Below are 22,066 nucleotides of genomic sequence, written 5' to 3'. Positions count from 1 at the left end.
AGTACACAGGGGATGTAATTCTCCATATAAAGACAGACTGAGAACAGCAAGATTCACAGCAGGTGTGAGAGCTCAGTTCCACAGCAGTGACAGCAAAACACTGCAAAATCTCAGCGTGGCAAACTGCACCATAGCCAGGCACAAAGCCAAGCCTGTGTCTTTCAGAGATCTGGGGATAAGGTACAGAAATATGAGAACAGCATGTTCTCACTCATCCCAACAGCCCAACACAGACCCACCACCACTGGACATTGCCAACTACCACACCAAAAGCCAGCCAGTTTTTTTTAGCCATTTTACAGCTCCCATATAAAGTATGTCAGTACTGCAGACAGCCCAGGAAAAAGAATTATTGGACTTGGGAGACAACAATAAATAACAATCATTGGGTACCATCAGCCATGATATGATTTAATACTGAGCTGAAGGTCCTTTCAAAACCAAAAATATTTATAGATATCTGGCTAAAAACACTGACAACAGCCAGAGAACAAAAAAATGTTAGCATTTTCTGGACAGGATAGCCTTTTTCAAAAGAAAATGTATGGTGATTTACTTCAAAGCAGATAGAATAACTACTGAAGCTGATATTTATAAAATCTAAATACAGTTGACACAAATGAAAAAACTCAGCTTTCAGTTACACATGTAGAGCCTCTGTAAAGTGCAGCATTTGTCCCTAAGGGACAAATTCTGTGTGCCTAAGAAGGAAAGAGCCTTAGAGCCACACACAACCTAACTGGGCCCAGTTCTGTGAGTACAGGTTACACCCTCTTAACTGTGCTACTGCAGCATAAAAAAAAACCCACCATGGCACTTCTTGAAAATAATCAAGTCAAAGGAAAAGGATATTTTAAAACTGAGTATCAACTCTGTCAGAAAAGTTAAGGGGACAAACCATCAAAGACTTATTAAAGATTCAGGTAAGTAAATATTGATATTTTTGGGTGGCATGTTGCCCCAGCTGCAGTCATGCTCTTGAGACATTCCCAAGGGAGAAATTGCAAGGTGTTTGTAAAGAATAAATGAAACATTTCATCCCATAAATTACAATCAGATTTCTGCCAGACTGTGCAGTAAACAGCATCCATCTCCAAAAAGCCACTGGAGCATGTACAGAAAGATGGAAAAGAGGAAGCAGGAGAAGCAAGAGGGGAGTTCAAATTAAGGTGACAAATGATTCACATGCATATCCTGGAAAATTGGAAAGTCAAAGACTTCACATCTTCCAGCTCCATTTATGTTTTGTGGCTCCTTCACTGCCACAGCTGGCTCTTACTTTGGACCAAATTCACCAGTTCTTCACAAGTTTATTCTGTACTTTTATTTTATTCATTCTTCAACACTGCACACCTCTTTCTTTATTCTCAAGTCATTCTTCAGCAGTGCTCTTAGCTCTTTTCAATTACTGAAATCTTTGTTCATCAATTTTAAATGAGCTCAGGGAGCTCATATAAATAATTCTAAAATCCATCTTTCTGTTGTAAATTAGTATTGCAAGCATTCATTCATTCTTTCACTCATCCTACTACGTCACTAATCTTCTACCCAAGAATTTCCTGAATATTTTCCACTTTTGGTCTAAATTAAGAAGTTGACCTCTGACACTCTTCAACATCCTATTTTTACCACCTTAGACATGAACATAAGCACATAAAACTGATTTCACCTTAACTTTTACTGAGTAGGCAAGAAAAATCCTCATTCACCTTTAGAGTCATTTAGGAATAACAATTCAACACTAACTCTACAGTGTTACAGTCTACAACTGTGAGCCTCAAAACATTCCTCTGAATTTAAAAGGTTTTGCTGAATCACCAGAGTTCCTTTCCTTTTGATCTTCAAACCTGGAGGAAACTTTTAAAGTTTAATTTTTCCTTGACTGCCTTCACTGGCTGACTCCTCGAATCCCTATAAACCACCTGGGTGTAGTGCTGGAGTAGACTGGGAGAAGCCATGAATCCTCACATGGATCCCAGCACTGCCAAGCAGCCCTCCAAATGGCATTTTCAAATATCAGACAGGGCAAATTTTCATTTTAAACAGCCCATAGTGCTATTGAGAGCATTGGAAGCTGCCCAGACATGAGCTCCCAGTGTCCTGAAAAGCCGTAATTAGTGTGATTGCTGCAGTAAAGGATGGCAGGGATAAGCTTGCCAGTTAGTGGTCACTCAAACACAAAGACCTAAAGGAGAACCACTGCTTCACCACCTGCATGGAACAGACCAGCACTGGAATGCCAACAAGTCTGCCTTGGTCTGGGAAAAACAACTCACCAAATGGAATGAAAAGGTTCAGAAGAAGAGAGGAAGAAGACTCTGAAATTTCACAGCAACATCCAGGTCCATGTGAACTAGTCCTCAGCATTAAGTTCTCACTCAAGGAAATGGCTGATAGAGCTCAACAGTGTTTGTAATAATAATACAAAGTATGTATAATTAATAAACTTCAGCTCTTACACCTTGTAAAAAAAAAAATTCTTATTGTAAATGCTGAGAGTCCCATATTTAAACCAACTCTCAAAAGATGACACAGCTCAATTTAAGAAAACATATTTCCTTCTGTTTAGCCTGTACTGCCTAACCCAAAGTCACCAATAATTTAAGGCAGGTACTTCCACAAAATAAACCTATTAAAGTAGTCCTTAAGCAACCAAGCAGAATCAAGAGCCATTGTGCTTCAGCAGTACTTTGAATTGTTACCCTCCCTAACTTGCACACATTTCAGAGCAGAGGTTGCTCTGTGGCTGACCACAGTGAATTGCTCTTTTATCACTCGTGCATTTTCTTTCACCATCCTATTTTAGGAGCACTCTGCAGCAAGTTCACACCAGTTTCTGAATTTCTTGCTTCTGGGGTCACTCTTCCTTATGCCAGCTTCACCCTGCAGATAGTCACTGGTATTTCCTACTCTACGAGTGTGCAAAAATAAAGCCCATTGATTCCAGAAGTATTTCATACTTTTTCTTTTTTTTTTTTTTTTAAATAAAAAGATGCCACAAAAAAAAGGGTTGGAAGACAAACTGCAGTCCACATTTCCAAATATCCATTAATTAGTGTTAATGCATAGATAAAAAGTCTTCTAAAGTGCATGTCATGATAGAAAATGACCAAAGTAATCTCTGCAATGCATGGAAATACACAAATATAAAACTATTTTTAAAATATTATATATTTTACACTCACAAACTAATTCAAAATCCAAAAAAGTACTGCAGAACTACTTCCATTAAAAAATTAATTTTTCAGAGAGGCAAAGAAGCCACAGTTCTGGCTGAGAAGATACTGACCAATTATAAACTATCCATTATTAACAACTGGTCATTATTCTAACAATTATAAAAATAACTAAATACTTCAGCTACTATGTCAGAACTGTGTTAACAAACTAGTCCTTGATTATTAGAAGACACTTTTTCAGTGTGAAAAATGGAGAACAGGAATTTTCTTTAATTCATCCAGAATTTATTTCAGTACCTATTTTTATCTAAAGTCTTTAATCACGGGTTCCATTTGCACTATTGGCGTTTTCTGTAACCAAGTTTTAATCTGAAATATACACTTTGCCTGTGAACCTGTATTAATAGGAAATTCAATATCTAAGCCAAAAAAATGCAATCTGTAATTTTAACTAATGTGATGGCAAATGCTAACTCAGGGTGACCAGATGCCTCTCCCGTGGTGTCCACAGGGACACCAGGCACAAGGACAGGACACTTGCAGCACATCCCCATCCATACAGATGTGCCAGTGGTTCTCTCACCCAGAACTCTGCTAAAAAAGGGATCAGCCCTTCCTGCCTGGGAGAATCAGACACTGTGTCCATGAAAATCATGAGTTCAGCAAGGTGGCATCAGCAGAAATAAGAATTACCTCAACCAGAGGGCTGCACTCAGTGCTTTATTGATTACTGACTGGTTTTGTCTCTACATTTTAAAATGTTTTAAGCTATTTAATAGCAAACTTTTTTAACAGCTATTATTCTTATTGGCTTTCTGTTTAGAAACAGCAATTCTTTTCTCTTGCAAGTTATTTTGACATGTAAATTCTTATAACTGGATAAACTTCAGTACAAAACACCATTATTGGGAATATAATTTTCTATTTTGCAGCACTGGGTGAAGCAATCCAGTACATTTAGAAACCATCCATAATAATTATGAACCAGACATTTAAGCCATCTTGCATCATCAGTTCCCAAGCAGAACACATTAGTGAGTGATCACACTAATCAGAATGTACTACAGCTTGATAATGTTTTTCATAATTACAATTTTATTTTGGCAGTCATTTTGGGCCAAGTATTTAAAACACAAAGTTACAAATATTCCAACAACTAAAATCCCAAAAGTTTGTGGGAGCTTTTTCCTCACTTCCCATGAATATAATTTTTCTTGTGCATTTGTATTTCTTTGGAGTCCTCTCAAGAATGGCACCATAGAATGAGAACCAGAAAAAAAAAAAAAACTTACTAAAACAAAAGTAGAAAGAAGCTTTCTAGCTAGAAAAAAATTAGCAAGATAGTGGATTCATTTTTTTATCACAATCATTTTCCAAGTCCAATTTCAGCTATTCATTTTAGATAGCATTTCACAATTGCTTTTGAATCTATTTATATTCTTTGACTACAGGTTTTGCTATGCAGTTAAGTAAAAGACACCTGAAAAAAAGATTAGTAATGATATTCTCACTGGTTTAAAGTGAAAGAAACTAAATATACCCAATGTAATTTGTTCTCTGCTAAAATTACCCTTCCATGGTTAGTTACTGAGTTTTCTTATTAGGTCACATATACTTAAGAACAGTGATATCCCACTAATTCATGTTACTGACAACAGAACATTGCCTCTCCCTGATCATGGCCAGGTATCAGAATAAACCCAGAATAAACATGTCTCTCTCATCATCAGCCACAAAGGACAACTCAGTTAGGAATGCACGATGGTACAGATGGAAACAGAAGCAACCCTCAAGAAACAGGGGTGATTGTAACCAATAATCATTTTGGATTAGGAAGAGAAAGTTCTAGCTAATGGAAAAGGGAGGATGACACATCTGGATCATCATTTATGGAGCCTGCACTTTCCTTCTTGCTTCCCTCTGAGGAAATGCCTGGCAGTTATGTACTCAGATCCTCTTAGGAACATCACATTGTTGCCTCCCATTCCTGAAAGAGTTGGCTGTTAAATGACAAACAAAAACTTTACTCTTTATCACACATAAGAGGAGGTTGCTAGTTCTCACAATTTAGCCTCCTCTACAAGTCCAGAGTCTCTGCAGAAGAAAGCAGGAAGAAGATGAGTGGATTTGGAGCAACAGGCAGAACATATTGTGCAGCTCCTCGGGAGCTCCTGCCTTCAGGACTCCCCTGCACTCCCAGAGAAACCCTGCAAAAACGTCCCATAAACTCAGAGAACCACAAAAGGGTTTGGAAGGGACCCTAAAGCTCATCTCATTCCAACACCCCTGCCATGGGCAGGCACAGCTTTCACCAGAGCAGGCTGCCCAAAGCCTGGCCTTGGACACTTGCAGGGATGGGGCAGATTTTGCAGTGCCTCCCCAGCTCAGGACACGGCTGCTCTGCTGCCTGCAAGGAGCACCAGACAGAAATGCATGGCTTTATCACTCATGGCTGTTCTGGACCCACCACATTTAAAAGTAGCTCCATGCCCTCTTCAATGAGTGTAGGTAATATACACTGCTCTTTACAAAATAACAAGAGAGGAAAATTACAAATGGAGCCTCCTGGATATTCCCTAAATCAGTATTTTTTCATTATTTGACATACAGTACCATTTTTTATGTTGATGATGGCCAGTCCACCAAGAGGACCAGTGAATTGCAACATGCTGAAATGTTGTATTGAAATATTTAAGTCTCAAAATAAAGATCAGATCACTTGTAGGAAATAAAGCTCAAAAAAAACCCCTCTGCGTTTATAAAATAAATAGAAAAATTCATCATGAATCTAACAAGAGCAAAAGGAGTTAGAAAGTTGGATGAGAAAATGTGGAACCTTAACTACAGCATTAAAAAGAAGCACTTTCTTCATTTGATACATTACCTTCTTTGTATATGTTGAAAACATATTACTGATTATATAAATCTCAAACAGAAGTAACTGTAGGTGGCTTGGAACAAGTAAATGCTGTATTTATACAAGAACAGCATTCTGCAAGCAATATTAGTCAGCCATTGAGCAGGTTCCCTGAGCTCCAGCACACTGAATACGTGCATAATTAGGGCTTGTTTGCGTGACATCTGGTGGGGAAATAATATCACATCTGATATGAAAGATACAAAAATATTTTCATAAAACAAAAAATCGCAGTGGAACAGGACCGCGATGTTCCTTTTCATAACAAGCAGCCTCACATCAATAAAATTCAATCATCCTACAATATCAACTGTATCAGCTCTCCAAAAGAGAAAATAAGTCAGTATGCAATTAGATGCAATTTCCCAAGATTGGCAAAACTCAATTTCCTTCAGCTCCCTGTGTCCACAGAAAAGATGGAGCTCAGGTAATGTCAAATGCACGCAGATGACTGCTGTTGAGTAAATCCATTTATCATTCAAAGATCTGACAGAGCAGCCCAAAGCTTTCATTGCTTAGAGGCATTTTATATATACATAGCCCCAATAAATCTGCCTGTGAGCTGTGCTGTGCACATTATTCTGCAGAATAATGTCTGTAGAGCAAACTCTGTTCCCTTCTGAGTGGCACTGCATTAGAGCTGGGGTACAAAACCTTGTTGTCTGCAACATTCTTAACAACAGCAAGAAAACAAAATGTGAATCCAAATGAAAATGAAAATTAATCTAATGGGAGGAGGGTCTGAAGAGAGTTGCACTGGACTCTAAAAATAAATCTCCATTCTTTGCTTGTATTAAATCAAGAGGAATGTTTAGTGATCACACAAATACCCCTCCCTGTATTCTGGGCAGGGCTGTTCCAAGTCCTGAGCGAATTTGTTCAGAACTGGCTCAAATACCAGAGCCCTGTGCCATGTCCTGATCAAGCTGTGTCACATTAGCATAGCCATTATAACTTCTGCACTACTGACCACCTCTTTCTCCCAAATACAAAGGCTACATTAATACAGCCCAAAATTCAAGTCAGTGGCAGGAACAGAAATGAGGCCAAACTCGAAAACAAGAATCCTACACATCCCTGGTTCTGATTTTTCAGGACCAGGTTCTGTAAAATACAGATTTTCATGTCTTCACAAACAGGGATCCTCATCCTGCAGAATGTGATGCCCTGCTTAGTGCCTATGCATACACAATATAATTTATGCAGCTGAATAATTTTTTAGATTTCTCTTTTTTTAGCATGGAAAGCGTGCACAGAGTGGGGATGACAACACCATTTTGAACATTTCTATCCTAAGTGCTTATTTGGGCAATAGTATCCAATAAAAAGAAAGATCATGATCCACCTCAAGTGGTTTCAGGCAAGACCACTATCTCTAAATCCAGCAGAAAAAGAGGCATGTCTGAACTTTCAGAAAGAACAAAGTACAGCTGCTCCACAACCTGAAACACTGTGGGCAAGTGCAAAGTAATTCCTGTCGAGTTCTCCTTAATCCTGGGATTTACAAGCATTTTTCCCAAGTGTGTTAAACTCATTATCAATGTGAAAAACTGTAGTTGCTGCTACTTGTTGCATCAGCTTAAGAAATCTCCCCTCAGCATTTCTCCCTGCCCAGTGTGTGAGCAGACAGCTCACAGACCTGGAGGGAGGCAACAGCACACTGCTCTTTTGAGCTGAACTCCTGCTGAGCTCCAAATGGCATTCCCAAACAGCTTTTCCCATTCCCTGGAAGTGGGACTTCTGCTGCAGCCCTTCCTTCTCCTAAGGACCACTGACATACAAACCATTACAGCCCTGCCTTCACAGCAGCCACTCACAGGATGTGAGCTGCCTTGTCAAAAAAGCACAGCTCCAAATGGGGGAAAAAAGCTTTTAATCCTTTACAATGGAAATACCAGTCCTTAGAAAGAGGAAGTTCAAGATACAACAGTTTGAAGGCTGGAGAAGATGTAATAATGAACCTGCCTTTGGAGGCAGTGGTCAACCTCTCTAAATAACATAACATTCTTATCAGCAGTTACTGAAAAGAACAGCAAAAACCTCTTTGCTCACTGAATTTATGTTTTATGTCATGTGGACTCAGTTCCTGAATCTGCTTGGACTCATTAACACCAGAAAACCACAAAAACTATGTGCTCCTCACAGAAAAAGGGTCCAGAGAATGCTCACATCACCACATCAAACACTGGGTGTTCAGAAAAGAAAATGAAGCTGAAGGAAGGCATTGCAATATATTGATTGTATTTTTTGTTTCAGGCTTTTATTCTACACAGTTTGGGATAGATGTTCTACTTCACCTTCATATTTTCATTGCTTATGATTGCTCCTCTCTGGGATTGCCAGTGGGCTAAAGAGATCAGGGTGGTTGAGGCCTCTGTGAAGAAGCAAGCCCTAGGAAAGACATGGAATTCTGCTCTGTGATCCTCAGAACCTAAACACTGGTGTTTGGGCTGACAGGTGCTCTGGAATTTTCCATCATGTTTCAGTCTGCAGGCATATTTCATTCCCATGAAAACAGCTTGGACACTCTGCTTCTCAAATCCGTGCAGTTTCCCATCTGTGTGCATAAATATTGGGAAAAACCACTCTGGCTTTGAAACAAAGACACTCCAGGTCCAATCACCATTTTAACATATTCCACTTTCAGAAGTTCAGTACAAGCCACATAGCTCACCTCCCACCTTGGGCAAACAGACCAAATGGAAGGCATCACTCCAGCATTTTTTTCATTACTTTAGTTCACATCAGGCTGATTTTTAGACACCTTCTCAAATATTTCAACCATTATAAAATGATGGTACAGAGCTCAGATACTTGCAATACGTACAAGACACAAATTTAGATATGCAGTCATTTGCTGTGACTGTGTTTACTTAATACCAACATCTGCTCCAGTTCCAACAATGGCACTGCTGCAAGAACAGCAAAAAAACCCTAATCTCCTCAATGAAAAGATTAAGAAATACTACACATCGTGCTCTAGCAGCTTTATGGATGTCAGTCCAAATCAGAAGACCATTAGTTACTTCCCAGCTTCCCAGTACCTTCTTTGGAACCCATACATCCAACAGCTGAAAAAGAGCCTTGCTGTTGAAAATCCATGAAAATGTTCTGGCCTATCAGCACAGGGAAGCTGTCTAAAAAAAGCAAGTGGTAACACAGCTTTGGAGAAATAATCAGAATTGGCAGCAGTAAAACACTGAAGAAATAAGATCTAGGTATGATTCATGAGCAAAACACAAGAGTAGCAACAAGCTTAACAATTGGTCAGTACTTTAGGCTCTGAAAAATGTATATTTTCAGTTTGGGATGGAGCAACACAAACCTTGAGGTACAAGTGCATCTTAGAAGAGCAGGCCCAGACCTGCTGTCTGTGATTACCAGCAAATGCAAGGCTTTTGCCAGGGCCCAAAGTGGCTGGAATGGCCCTCCCCAGCCTCACCCACATCCTGCCTGTGGCTCTGGGGTCCCATTCAATCCTCCTGGTGCTGTAGGACAGGGATGGGGTCCCAGCCCCTGTGATCTGCTGTGTGATCAAGCTCAGCTCCTGCCTTTGCCAGCCCCTGGGCAAGGAGCCAGCCCTCGCTGCTCCCAAACACATTTCTTTCACCACCTTAAATTGCCATTCCTTTTATGTGCTCGTCTGGCATCAGGAGAACCTTTTAAAGCATAGAGCAGAGGTCAAAAGTATTAGGAGCATCTCTTTGGGCAATCCTATAATGTAAGATGCCTGACAAATTAGGTGAACATTTTCAATCACATATATTGTTTCATGTGGCAGTACAACTGAGACTGCTTGAAGATCTTGTGGGTTCTCTGGTTGCTTCTATTAGGTATAATTCAAAACTACAGAAAATCACAGAAAACAAAAAATAGCTGAAATATGACTTGTTCTCTCCTCTCAAAAGAAATAAATCAGTCAAGCCATCAGAAATGTTCAGAAATGGGTAGTGGTCTGAATGTCTTTATTTCTGGGTGCCAAAAATGAGACAATTTAAAAAGCACTTTTCCTGCATGAATTCAAAAGTTAATCTCATTAAAGGCACTCCATTTTGCTTAGGAATTGAGTTGTCCATATCATTAATCAATTCTGGAAATATTTGCTTATAAAATAGGCCAAAGAGCAGCAAATTAGTACAATTTCTACTTACTACTCTTCTCACATTTTCTACATATTTCAAAGGCATAAAAATGCTAATCCTCCATTACTATATGAGTAACAGAAAATATTTTGCTCACCAGAGAAAACAGTTTTATCTTCTAACCTATGGAATCATCCTATCAGCTATTAGAGGAGATATTCACAAGTAAAATGGCACCAAAATAACAATTTCTTCTAGCAGATACTCAGAAGCATTAAACCTTGTTCCTCTCATTTATTCAGATCCTTATGGCATTTTTGTCATTAATTTTGATATCTCTGAGTCCTGGATAAATAACATTGTCTCTAAGTAGCCAACAGAAGTAAAGATGTACAGAAATAAATGCTGGAGTATAAATTGCTATACAGTTCATTTACTGCACTCTCTGCAGTAGGATACATTCTTGCTAAAATAACATTTATCTGAGCTTGTCATCTGGCACAGAATAAAATACAATGATGCCCTTTAAACATTGAATTAAAAATATTTTCTGTTTCTTCCCTGTGATGAAACCATCTTTTTCTTCAGTATGTGTATCTGCAGCTAATATTTAAGAAAGACTTTAACAGAAAAGATACTATTCCTTAGCTTCTTGAACTGAAAATATGCAAGATTTCTGCTTTAAAATAATGCCTTGCCATTTTGAATGCAAAGAGGGATCATCTTCCTTCATGCTTGAGACCTGAAAAATAATCAATGTCTTAAATTCCTGAGGAATTCAGGGCACATTGAGGGCATCTTTAAAGCACAAACCCACTAATGACATAGAAGGTATTTAACCTGAAATACACAGTCTGTGGAATGTGTAACTTGTAATACAAATATAGTTTTGGATAAAAAACAAGAGATACCTTTCATCAGAATCAACAATCCTCTGCAGCTTTCTGCATTCAGGCTCCCTGTGCTATTCAGGCTCCACTGTGCAAGGAGGAACTGTCACTGAATGACACCCTGGATTCATCACAAAGCTGTGCCAGCAGGGAGACAACAATAGGCAGAAATTAAAGTTCATTCATACAGTGGATGATCCACAACAAGGACAGGGCTCTCACTGGAAACCAGCCCTGCACTGATCTCAGTGGAACAGCAGCGTGGTTGGATCCACAGCACAGGGCAGGACCCCAGTGCACCCAGAAATGTCCTTGGATTGCACAAGGCAGAGCAAAAAAGGGAATGCAGTCCCCCTGTGCTCGTGGTTGGATTTCTTTCCAAAGCATATCATGGGGTGCTGCTCCCTGGCAATGACAAACACACTCAGGGAAGCACCCTGGAGCATCCCTCCTCAACAGCAAAATTCTTTATCATATCATATCTTTATCTTTAACATCAATATCACACCAACATAAATCCAAAAAGGAAAGCTGATTTTCTCCTACATGGCAGGGCCAGGTGCTGCCAAACTCTGCAAGACTTCAGTGCAAGAGCATTGGAACCAAAGACAACACACCTAGAACAAAAGAGAAGGACAGGAGTGATACTGAATATGTCTCAGTTGATTTTCTGAATGGAAACCATTCATGTCCAGGATGATAGTTTCAGATTCAGTGTACATTGTCCCACTGAAAATGGCCTTTATAAAAAGTGTAATAAGTAACAATAGTTACTTAGTCAATTACTTAACAATTTTTAACAATAGTTTAAAACAAAAAAATAAAAAATAAAAAACAAGCAAAAAAAAAATAAATCATAAAAACACACACCCTAACTTAGTTTATTCTGACTGCTAAGGAGAGAAAAAAAGATGCCTTTGACATGCCTCACTGACTCCATCCATCCTCCTCCCTTACTCTGAACACAAATGCCTCAGACACATTTGAGTAAGAAATGAAAAACAGAGACCAAAATCCCTCTTGAATATGTGCTGTCCCTTCCTACACTCCCTCGTGTTACAGCTGCAGCATCTGGGAAACCTGCTCCACCACAATGACCCTTCTGACCTTAAGGCTTGTTCCTCAATTCAGGAAGCATTTTACAGCCCAGTTCCTTATGAAATAAATTGAATTCAGGTATTGGAAAGTACATTTTGGGAATGCAGAGCTGAGACCCTTTTTCAGGAACTGGCAGACTGGAGTCTTTGAGGCCTCCCTGTCTGGGAAGGTTGTGTGGTATTACCAAGCAAACAATGGAACTTTTTACACTCATCAGGATACTTGTGGTAGAAGCATGGATTTACCAAACAGGATAAAAACCTCCAGGACTCTGTCCCACCCCACTTGGTGCTGCCCAGCACAAGGAGCATCCTCCCAGCTGCTGCTGCTCCTGAGACCAGGGTACCTGGAAGAGAAACAACGCATGAAGCACCTCTCTGCAGCTGCAGATCAGTTTCAACCACTTTGGTTGGTTGGACTGGCAGCACCATAAAAGCACAGCTGAAATAAAAGGAAATAAAAGTAGTTTTTACTTACCTACTATCTCTCAATTAGCATGTTCTATGAGATTTTTTTACATGTAATGTAAGATTTCTCTTCTTCCCTTCTTGTATATTTATGCATTTATTTTCCAAAGGGCCTATTGCAGAAAAAGGTCTCAAGGCACATTATAATTGTTCAGAAAATGATTAAAAACAAGAATTAATTCAACCATCTCAATACATAATGTTTTAATGAGTTTTCCTTCAGAATTCTGAACACACAGAAAGCATGGCAGCAATATGTAGAGTACCTGGGTGTCAGATACAAAATATTTATGCATTTTAATCTAGAATTAATCTGTCAGTCACTCTGTCCACATTAGATAGTCTCTGTGGAAATTAAAGTTGTTCATTTTCACAAGTGCCAATTTTCTATATGTATTTGTTTCAAATGAAGGTGCAAAATATGATAAATCTGTCAATTAGATCTTTTTCACTGCAAAATCTGAAGCATTTGATCAGTTATAGCAAGAGGAAAGTATATACCCTGCCCCATGTCTAGAGAAGTTATTCTGTTATTTAGATTATTTGATTATAAGAAAAATACATAATTTATACACTGGATACTATAGATGGGGAGTTTTTAATTTATTTTTTTTTATTCCTTATTTTCTCGTGTCAATTCAAACTTTTTAAATATTTACTTATGTTTTTATAACTGGGTGCAATGAAAGTAAAAAGTAATAAAGAACCAGTAAAAAATAGAGGAAGCCAGTGACACAACGGATAGATAATATTTAATTTGAGGATTATTTATAAAGTTAAAGATTATGCTAAAAATTAATTGGTATTCAGAATTCATTTTATGCATCCAGGATGGCCAGAAAGACACATTTCATTTTTCAGTGCTGTGCAAGAAAGACTTTTCAGGAACTAGCTAGAAAGAGAATAGACTTTCTGATATTTTGCTGGTTTTCCACAGCACATTGATCTAACACTTATGCAAGTAGGAAGTACCTCATGTCCTTGGGCAGCTCAGCACTGGATTTTTAAATCCCAAGATTCTCAACACCTGAAAGAAAACTTGACAGGAATCATCCATGTCAGGAGTTACACTCTAAGATCCTTTATTCAAGGTTATGGCCAGATCCCAAACTCTTCCCACACCAGTATTGTCAAAAGCATTTTCACATTCCAAAGCTATTTGAAAAGCTTTACAGATGGAAAATACACTCAAATCCCAATTTTTATGACCGCAAGAATGCCTAATAACATCCCCAAACACCAAGGAACACTATTGTCATGAATCTGTCATGAATTAGATGTAATCACAATCACAGGGGATTTTTATCCCCTGAATCTTCCAAATTTATTCTGCATTACATGAACACCACAGAGGTGGACTGTCCACATGAAAACCTATGTAAGCAGAAGAATTCTTATTCAAATATGAACAAATTATATTTTCCATCAAATGGAAATAGCCTGTTGTGGAATCATTCTAGAAAGCTTAACTGAACACTAAAAACCTTCACTCTAACTGGGTTACACAACACTTTTGGTATAAAGTTCAGCACCCAGGCTGATGTTTTCAAGGAATCAATGTAACATCAGAAATGTAGTGAAGAAAAAATGTATGGATCTCTGAAGTCAGCCATTAAATCCAACACTTCAGCTGGCAAAACTCTCTCCTTATGAGTCTGGCCTTGGCACTTAAGATTACTACAAAAATACTTAGGAAATTCTTAAAATAAATGCCAGCACACTGTTAAGTATCAGACTATATTTGAAATCAGATTTGGTGCTGCTGTGTTTCCATGAATTCTAATGGAACTCCTCCAAATTTTTTCACCACTGCAAGCAAACCTGAAATATCTCGTTTTGCATTATTTTTAGCTGAAATGTATGTCAATGTGAAATCATTTGAACTACATTAGTAGAACAAAAATGATCCCAGGTGAAAATCCATTCACATCAGCTACACCAGGAATGCATTTCACCGCTATAATTTAAAATGTAAAATGCCCAAGTCACAATAAAATTATTTTTCAAGAGTTGTCAGTATCACTGGGAAAGGTCTGACAGAGGCAGGAGTAATAATCTGGAGCCACAACAGCTCAGTCAGAGGGTTTCTGTGGCACACAATTTCAACCAAAGTAATACTTAACACAAATTTCTATTTCTTGTAAAGCACTTGAGATCTTTGGGTTTTAGCATGTTAGTGGTAGGACTCTGGCATGTCAAAACTATGCTGTGACTGGACCAGTAGATGGTTGAATAAACCCAAGTACAGCTGTTTGCTTCCACTCTGGAATGCACAATACTTTCTGTGATTCAGAACACTCTGCCAAACTGATAGCACGGAGCTCTATAGTTTGTATTTATCGTGACCAAGTGCAGAGGTTTATTCACTGCAGGAGGCATTACCTGAGGATGTCCCTCCACAGCACTGCAGTGTGGAGGGCTGACACAGCCAAAATGCTGCTGTGCCAGCTGCTATGAGGCCCTACAGCCAGACCTTTTCCTTCTGAGAGCAAGGTACTCTGGAAACAGCACAGCACGGGCACTGCCAGCTTGTTTTAAATGAAAAAGGTGTGTACAGGGAGCAGAGCAGCTGAACAGGCTGCACCACTCCCCTCATGCTGAGCTCCGTGTCTACTGTATGGATGTGCTTTAAAAGTGATTGAAAGAGTTTTCCTGTTTCCATCAGAGGTCTGAAAACCCACCTCTTATGAACCCCCTCCCCTTTCAACCAGTCAACACTGCAAACACGTACTACTCATTTTCTCTAAGTTCTTTATTTACCTAGTTAGTATTTCTTTCACTCCTGCCCTGCTGCCATGGTCCCAGGCACTAAATGGTCTCTGGTGTCAGACAGAACTGGTACCAAGACATTCAGGAACAGAACCCTTTAGGCCATTAACTCCTATCTGTGAAAGAAATACTTCCAGTTACACAATTTTACTGGGTTTTACAGAATGCTCATCCTCACTGCTAATATTGCCCCTGTAGAAAAAAAAAAAGTATTTAGCACATTTAACTCGGGTCAGCTAGAGTGAAATGTAATATTAAATTTTGGCAAATGCCTATGTATAAAATTACTAAGTCACTTCGTTCAAAATACAGTTGGAATTAACACCACCACAATAAAAAGGAGCTCTTTTTAATGCTTCACATCAAAAATACAGTGAAGCCTTCTCAATGTTTTTAAATTAGGAATAAGACACTTAAACACACGTTTTGAAGCAGGGCTCAGCACAACGCAGTCTTTTGTGTGTGTCTTTTTTTTTTTTTATTTTTCTGCAATGCAAAAGAAGACAAGCAGAGAAACTTTTTGAAGAGACTCACAGAAAAACTATGAAGGCAAAACCCAACCATTAAAGAGAAGCCTATGTCTGCAGCTCTGTTTGGTGCCACTGGATTCAGCAAACAAGGCTTATCTGATGGATCATGTGTAATATCATGGATGCCCAATTCAGAGTGCTTTTTTTGTTGCTGTAAGTCAGTCACTAACGAGTTCTGCTCCCTGCAAAAACCCTCCATTCAGCTTTAAATGAATACTGAAAATTACTGTAATTCCATAGTGTTGGTAAGTCCTTTTATCTCCCATAACAGCCTGTCCCAGACCTTAAAGTGCATATGCCAATTTGGTTCAAGTTTTATAATCTGGAATGTTCCACAGTGCCTCTCCAAAAACAGTTACAGTTTAATTGTGCCTTCCCTTGGTAATGGTAAATCTGAAAAAAAAAACAAAAAAAAAAAAACCAAAAAAAACCAAACAAACAAAAAAAAAAACTTGTTCTGAATCTATTATTTATGTTGTATGCAGCAATATCTTACCTATCTCATTCTGGACTCTGGAATATACTGCAGCTCAGGTAATCTTTACCTACCTGAACCTCCTAGGAAGGGCAGTGGGAGGTTTTGACACAAAACATAGCCAAGAATCAGTGAAAAGAAACCATGGAATGTTTTCACAAGGACTCCATGGGACCCAATACGTTCATTTTGAAGCTTAAAATGACTATTTTAGATCTTAAATGTTGCTTCAAATATACATGGGTGAAAGCTGTAATCAAGGGGAAATGCAGCACCAATAATAGCACATTACTAAAAGTCAGCAATCCTCAATTGTCAGTACTGTAACATCTGAGTATCTTATTACTTCTACCTTCTCCTCCCATACACCAAATTTCCTCAATACTGACAAAGTGCATGTACTAATCATAGACTCTGAATGCTAAATTAAGCAGAAAAAAAAATATATAAATTAGGTTCATATTTCTTGAGGGCATCAGTAGAAAACACCGATTTCAAATAATTTTGATTAGAAAATTTTACTTCACAATCCTTTTCCAGATCACAGATATTCATAATTAAAAAGAGTATGGAATTAATGTAATATCAGCTGTTTTGCCATCAGCATCACAGAGAAAGAAGAAACAATAAAATATGATGCAGAATTCACTCTTCCAATGATTGTCATTGAACTATTACATTAGTAAACATTCACAGTATGAAGTCTCTTTCAATATATCTCCAGCATATAAAGTAGTGCAAAAAAGCATTCCAGTCATTTTGCCTTTGCAGTCAGACCAGGTTTAACAATTCTCTTACCTCATTTCTTTCATTATTAGACAACAAATGCTGCAATGCCTCCAAAGAGAGTTATAAAAATAAACAATTTCTGGAGGGTCAACAGCCTTTTCAAAGTAAATTTCCAGTTAAAAACAAGCATTATAGATTTCAAGAAAAAAAAAAAATTTTAGATCTATCTTCTGTAGAATATCTTTTTACAATAAATTTACCATTTGAAAAACAATGACTATGGTATCCAATGATTTATGGTAGCTGCTATTAAAGCACTGATAAATAGATAAATGACTACCAAACTTCATTGTTTCTTACATAGTAAATACCTCTGAATGCCAACTTTTACCACAGAGCTGTTATTAGTGATGTCGACAGTTCATGCACCCACTTTAAAACTGACTTGCTTTTAATAAATTCTTCAGCCTGATGTGCAAAACACTTGCATTCTAATAAAAATATAAAGGCTGAAAATGGATCAGATCTAGCAATCCTTTCCTCAAGTTGTACCACTTACTTGATATGCAATACATGTTTAGCAATGCTTTTTATTTGTATTTAACCATTAAATGGCATACTACTGTATGCTGCAGACTTTTGTTTGCATATTTCATTATTTTCACTGCACTCTTTAATGCATAAATATATTTGGAAACGCTCAAAATTACACATCAGTTTCCACAGAATTTGAATTTACACAGTTTTTCTTCTCTGACTCACTGCTATTCCCCGTGTCCTGACTTTTAGTCTCCTTTACACAAAGAGATTCTTTAACTCCTTCTTCCATCTCCAAATACTCTGATTTATCCTCTGTGGATGAAGATGATGAGCTTCTAAATTTCTTCAGTAAATTTGTTGGGAGGTAAGGGCAACTGACCGCATTTTGCATCATCTGCGTGTGTTCTTCGTTCTCAGTTTCTCTATGGTAGAAATAGTTAAAATTGGAGACAATCACTGGCACTGGTAAAGCAATGGTTAACACTCCTGCAATGGCACACAGGGACCCGACTATTTTCCCACCCACAGTTATGGGTTTCATGTCCCCATAACCGACTGTAGTCATGGTCACCACAGCCCACCAAAAGGCATCTGGGATGCTTTGAAAATGGGTGGCAGGCTCGTCAGCTTCTGCGAAGTAAACAGCACTGGAAAACAAAATTACTCCGATAAAAAGAAAAAAGATGAGGAGGCCAAGTTCCCTCATGCTGGCCCTGAGCGTGTGACCCAGGATCTGCAAACCCTTGGAGTGCCTGGAGAGCTTGAAGATGCGAAACACCCTGACCAGACGGATGATCCTTAGGATGGCAAAAGACATGGCCTGCTGACTGCCCTGCTCCTGCGCCAGGTCCGTGCCCAGGGTGATGAAGTAAGGCAAGATGGACACAATGTCTATGATGTTCATGACGTTCTTGAAGAAGTGTGCTTTGCTGGGACATGCAAAGCAGCGCACTGTAAACTCAAAGGAGAACCAAATGATGCATACAGTCTCTACAATGAAAAAAGGGTCATTGAAGATGGTGTGCTCCCCAGCATCCAGGCGAAGAGACTCATTGGAAAGCCCCTTCCCTAAGCTCAGGGACATGACGAATTCTTTGTCATCTCTGAACTCTGGTAAAGTCTCCAGACAGAAGATGACAATGGAGATCAAGATGACCAAGACAGAGACAATGGCAATGCCTCTGGCTGGACTGGAGCTTTCCGGGTACTCAAACAGCAGCCAAACCTGCCTCTTAAACTCATTCTCCGGCAAAACCTTTTCTTCTTCCTCTTTGACAAAACCTTCATCCTCCCTGAACTTGAGCATGGCCTCCTCCCCAAGTTGGTAGAACTTCACCTCCTCAGAGAAGATGTCGAAGGGCACGTTGACTGGCCTCTTCAGCCGACCGCCGCTCTGGTAGTAGTACAGGATGGCATCGAAGCTGGGTCGGTTCCTATCAAAGAAGTACTCGTTCCTGAGAGGATCAAAGTATCTCCCCCGCTTGGCTGGATCCCCCAGCAGTGTCTCCGGGAACTGAGCTAACGTCTTCAGCTGGGTCTCAAACCGCAGTCCCGACACGTTGATCACCACGCGCTCACAGCACTCGTACTCGCTGTAGCGGACGGAGCTGTAACCCCCGGGGCCTCCACCATCATCGGGTGGCTGGTCCGAGTATGAAAACTCATCCTCCCCATACTCATCACTGTAGTAGAGCTTTCCTTCTTCCTCATCATCTTCATCCTCATCTTCATCCTCCTCTTCCTCCTCACTCAAGTCCTTCAGTATCCTCTCCTCAGAACCACTGAGCGGCAGCAGCTCAGAACAGGGGAAGGAGGCCCCACACTCCCTGCTTCCCAAGTGGTGGCTCCTCTTTTTCCCCTTCTTCCTCCTCTTACCACTCGGGCGGTGGGGCAGGCTGCCGCGCGAGGCGCTCCCGCCGTGCGAGGAGGATGCCCCGCGACTCTGCTCCTGATGGTAGTGGTGGTAGGGTCCTCCTCCACCTGCCGCCCCACCTTCCACCGCCGCCGTGGCCGCCGCCACCGCCGCGGCCGCGGCAGCCCTGGACTGCGCCAGCCGCTCTCGCTCCCGGGCCCGCGCCTGGGCCGCGTATCCGTAGGGCATGTGGGTGTTGCACCCAGAGCTGTCTGCGCTCACCATCGCCACCTCCATTTTGCAGCTGCTTTTTTTGGTTTTTTTGTTCTAAGCGCTTACTGTAACGAGGTTTTGTTTTATTTACAGTGTCACCTTAACTTTCACTGGAAAGTTCAAATCCATTTGCATCTGGAGGACAGTCGCCTGGGCATTGAGTAGGGCAACGTGGTTGTAACACTGAATCTGTATTTTGGGAAACCATAGAGCCTCATTTTCTTGCTCTCCGGAATGTTTGACACAAACTACTGTTCTGCTAATGAGAAAAGATGAAATTCTCAAACTGAACCAGAGAACAGCTGAGACCTTGTTCTTCCATCCAGCAAGCCCCTTTATTTTCATTTATCTCCTGCAGCAATCACAGCTGTATCTGATCAGAATCATGACTGCCTCGCAGGCTATAAAGGCTGCATTCCTCAGGAAAAAAAAAAATATGCAAACCAAAGGGTACCTGTTCTCCACAGATGGTTTTAGCTCATCATTGAAACCAAATGCAAATAGTCTTTTTCCTCATTATTTGTTCCTGATAATGCTTTGGCCTAGCAAACTTACTGTTTAATATCATTACTTGGAGAGTTGAAGTTAATTCCAGCCATCATTTCATTCACACAGTGAGGAGGTCTTTGCAAACGCTTTCTTCAGCCTGTCTCAAACCTGGGAGCAGCACCCAGGGCATCAGCAGCAGTGGTAAGAGGAGGAGGAGGAGGAGGAGGAGGAGGAGGAGGAGATGAAGATTGAGAAACTGGCTCTGAGGTCCCCATAGGACATAAGGGAGTGGATGGGTCACCCTTTGGTTATGGTCATGCAGAAGAAGCACTTAACCTGAGGCACATGCACAAACACACAAAAATAAACAAAACAAAAAGGGAAAAGATTGGATTGTTTTCCTAAAAGGTCACACCGATCAAATGAAACTGTGTCATCTATTACCATGGCATTCAAATCTTCTCCTGCCCACACTGTTCACACTTCTACATTACACACACACCCACATCACATGCACAGAGATTTTGAACGACTCTGTGGGTAAGGATGTGGGTGGGTATGTCACATATATATAGACAGATACAAAATCCCCACCCATATAAGCACTTGCATCCATACACAAACATATGCATGCTTCTGAAACATCGACACATATAAACACTAATAAAAATACTGCAACACAGTGCATTCAGGTCTCTGAGCACATACGTAAGAGATACACCTACATGTGTACATCCATACGAAACATCAAAGAACAAATGTATCTACACAAAGAGCTTTTGTTTTATTTGCAGGAGCACATCAGATGCGGGAACGTTACATTTTAATCTTCAGCAGAATTGTGTTTCGATCACAATGAACATCTCCCTGGATTTAATTTGGAAACAGGCACGTAGAATGCTCAGCCAAGTGAAAATACCGTGATATGTCAAGAAAACAACTGCAGGTGCACTGAAGCAACATCTACATGCAAGCACACACACAAAAATACACAGCCCCTCACACCCCCCTTTGAAACAGAAGCCTCATTTATAGCCACATCTATTAATACACGAGAGAAGGTGAACACGAACTATTAAATGACACTATTTTGAAAATCGTACCTACGTGTCATGCAGAATAAAATCCTAAAAACGCTGTTATACTTACTGATCCTAGGCAGAGAAATAGCAGCGCTGTTCCCGCTAGTGTAAGGACCGGGTGCCAGCAGTCCTGAGGGGGCTGTGCCGGCTGACCCACAGTCGCAGGTGCCTGTGGCCAGTGCGCACCACAGGTTGGCGAGTTATTTCTGCCCCTCCTCGGGGTGTCGGGCAGGCGGCTGGGGCTGGGGACACTCGGCACCGCCACCGCCGCTCGCCTCGGCACTGGCGACAAGGCAACAAGCGAGGGTCTCGTCCCCAGAGGGAAAATCGAAGGCGGTGTGCGTGTGCTTGTTGTGTGTGAGGCGGAATGAAGGGGCGGGCGCGATCACCAGTCTCTCCAAGTCCGGCTCTGGCAGCAGATCTGTAAATCAGCGCTGGCTAATCCGTGCTCCAGCGGCGGCAGGACGGGGGTGGCTCCGTGAGGCGCCTGCCCCCGACACGTCCGGGGCTCAGCCGGCTCCCGCCTGCTCCATACACTTGTTGTGCGGCTCGGGGGGACGCGGCCGAGGAGCCCCGGCCGGAGCGCGGACCGCGGGCGGGCGCTGCTGGCAGCCGGGAGCTGAGAGCCGGGAGCTGAGAACCGGGAGCTGAGAGCCGGGAGCCGGGCCAGCCCGCGGCACCGCGCCCCCGGCGC

General features: G+C 40.7%; 1 protein-coding gene across 1 annotated transcript; it reads right to left on the bottom strand.

The window, feature by feature from the left end:
- Positions 1–16,190: 16,190 nt before the first annotated feature.
- KCNA4 (potassium voltage-gated channel subfamily A member 4) lies at positions 16,191–22,047 on the bottom strand. The gene is made up of 2 exons (XM_015631202.3): positions 21,440–22,047; positions 16,191–20,626 (listed from the first exon to the last, which is right to left on the bottom strand). Exon 2 carries the CDS (start codon positions 19,823–19,825, stop codon positions 17,843–17,845), a length of 1,983 nt encoding a protein of 660 aa, XP_015486688.1. The 5' UTR covers positions 19,826–20,626; positions 21,440–22,047; the 3' UTR covers positions 16,191–17,842.
- Between the last annotated feature and the right edge of the window lie 19 nt (positions 22,048–22,066).

The sequence above is a fragment of the Parus major genome, chromosome 5, assembly GCF_001522545.3.
Source record: "Parus major isolate Abel chromosome 5, Parus_major1.1, whole genome shotgun sequence".
Taxonomy (NCBI): domain Eukaryota; kingdom Metazoa; phylum Chordata; class Aves; order Passeriformes; family Paridae; genus Parus; species Parus major.
Note: the sequence above shows the minus strand (reverse complement) of the source record. Positions and strands in the feature narration are given on the sequence as shown.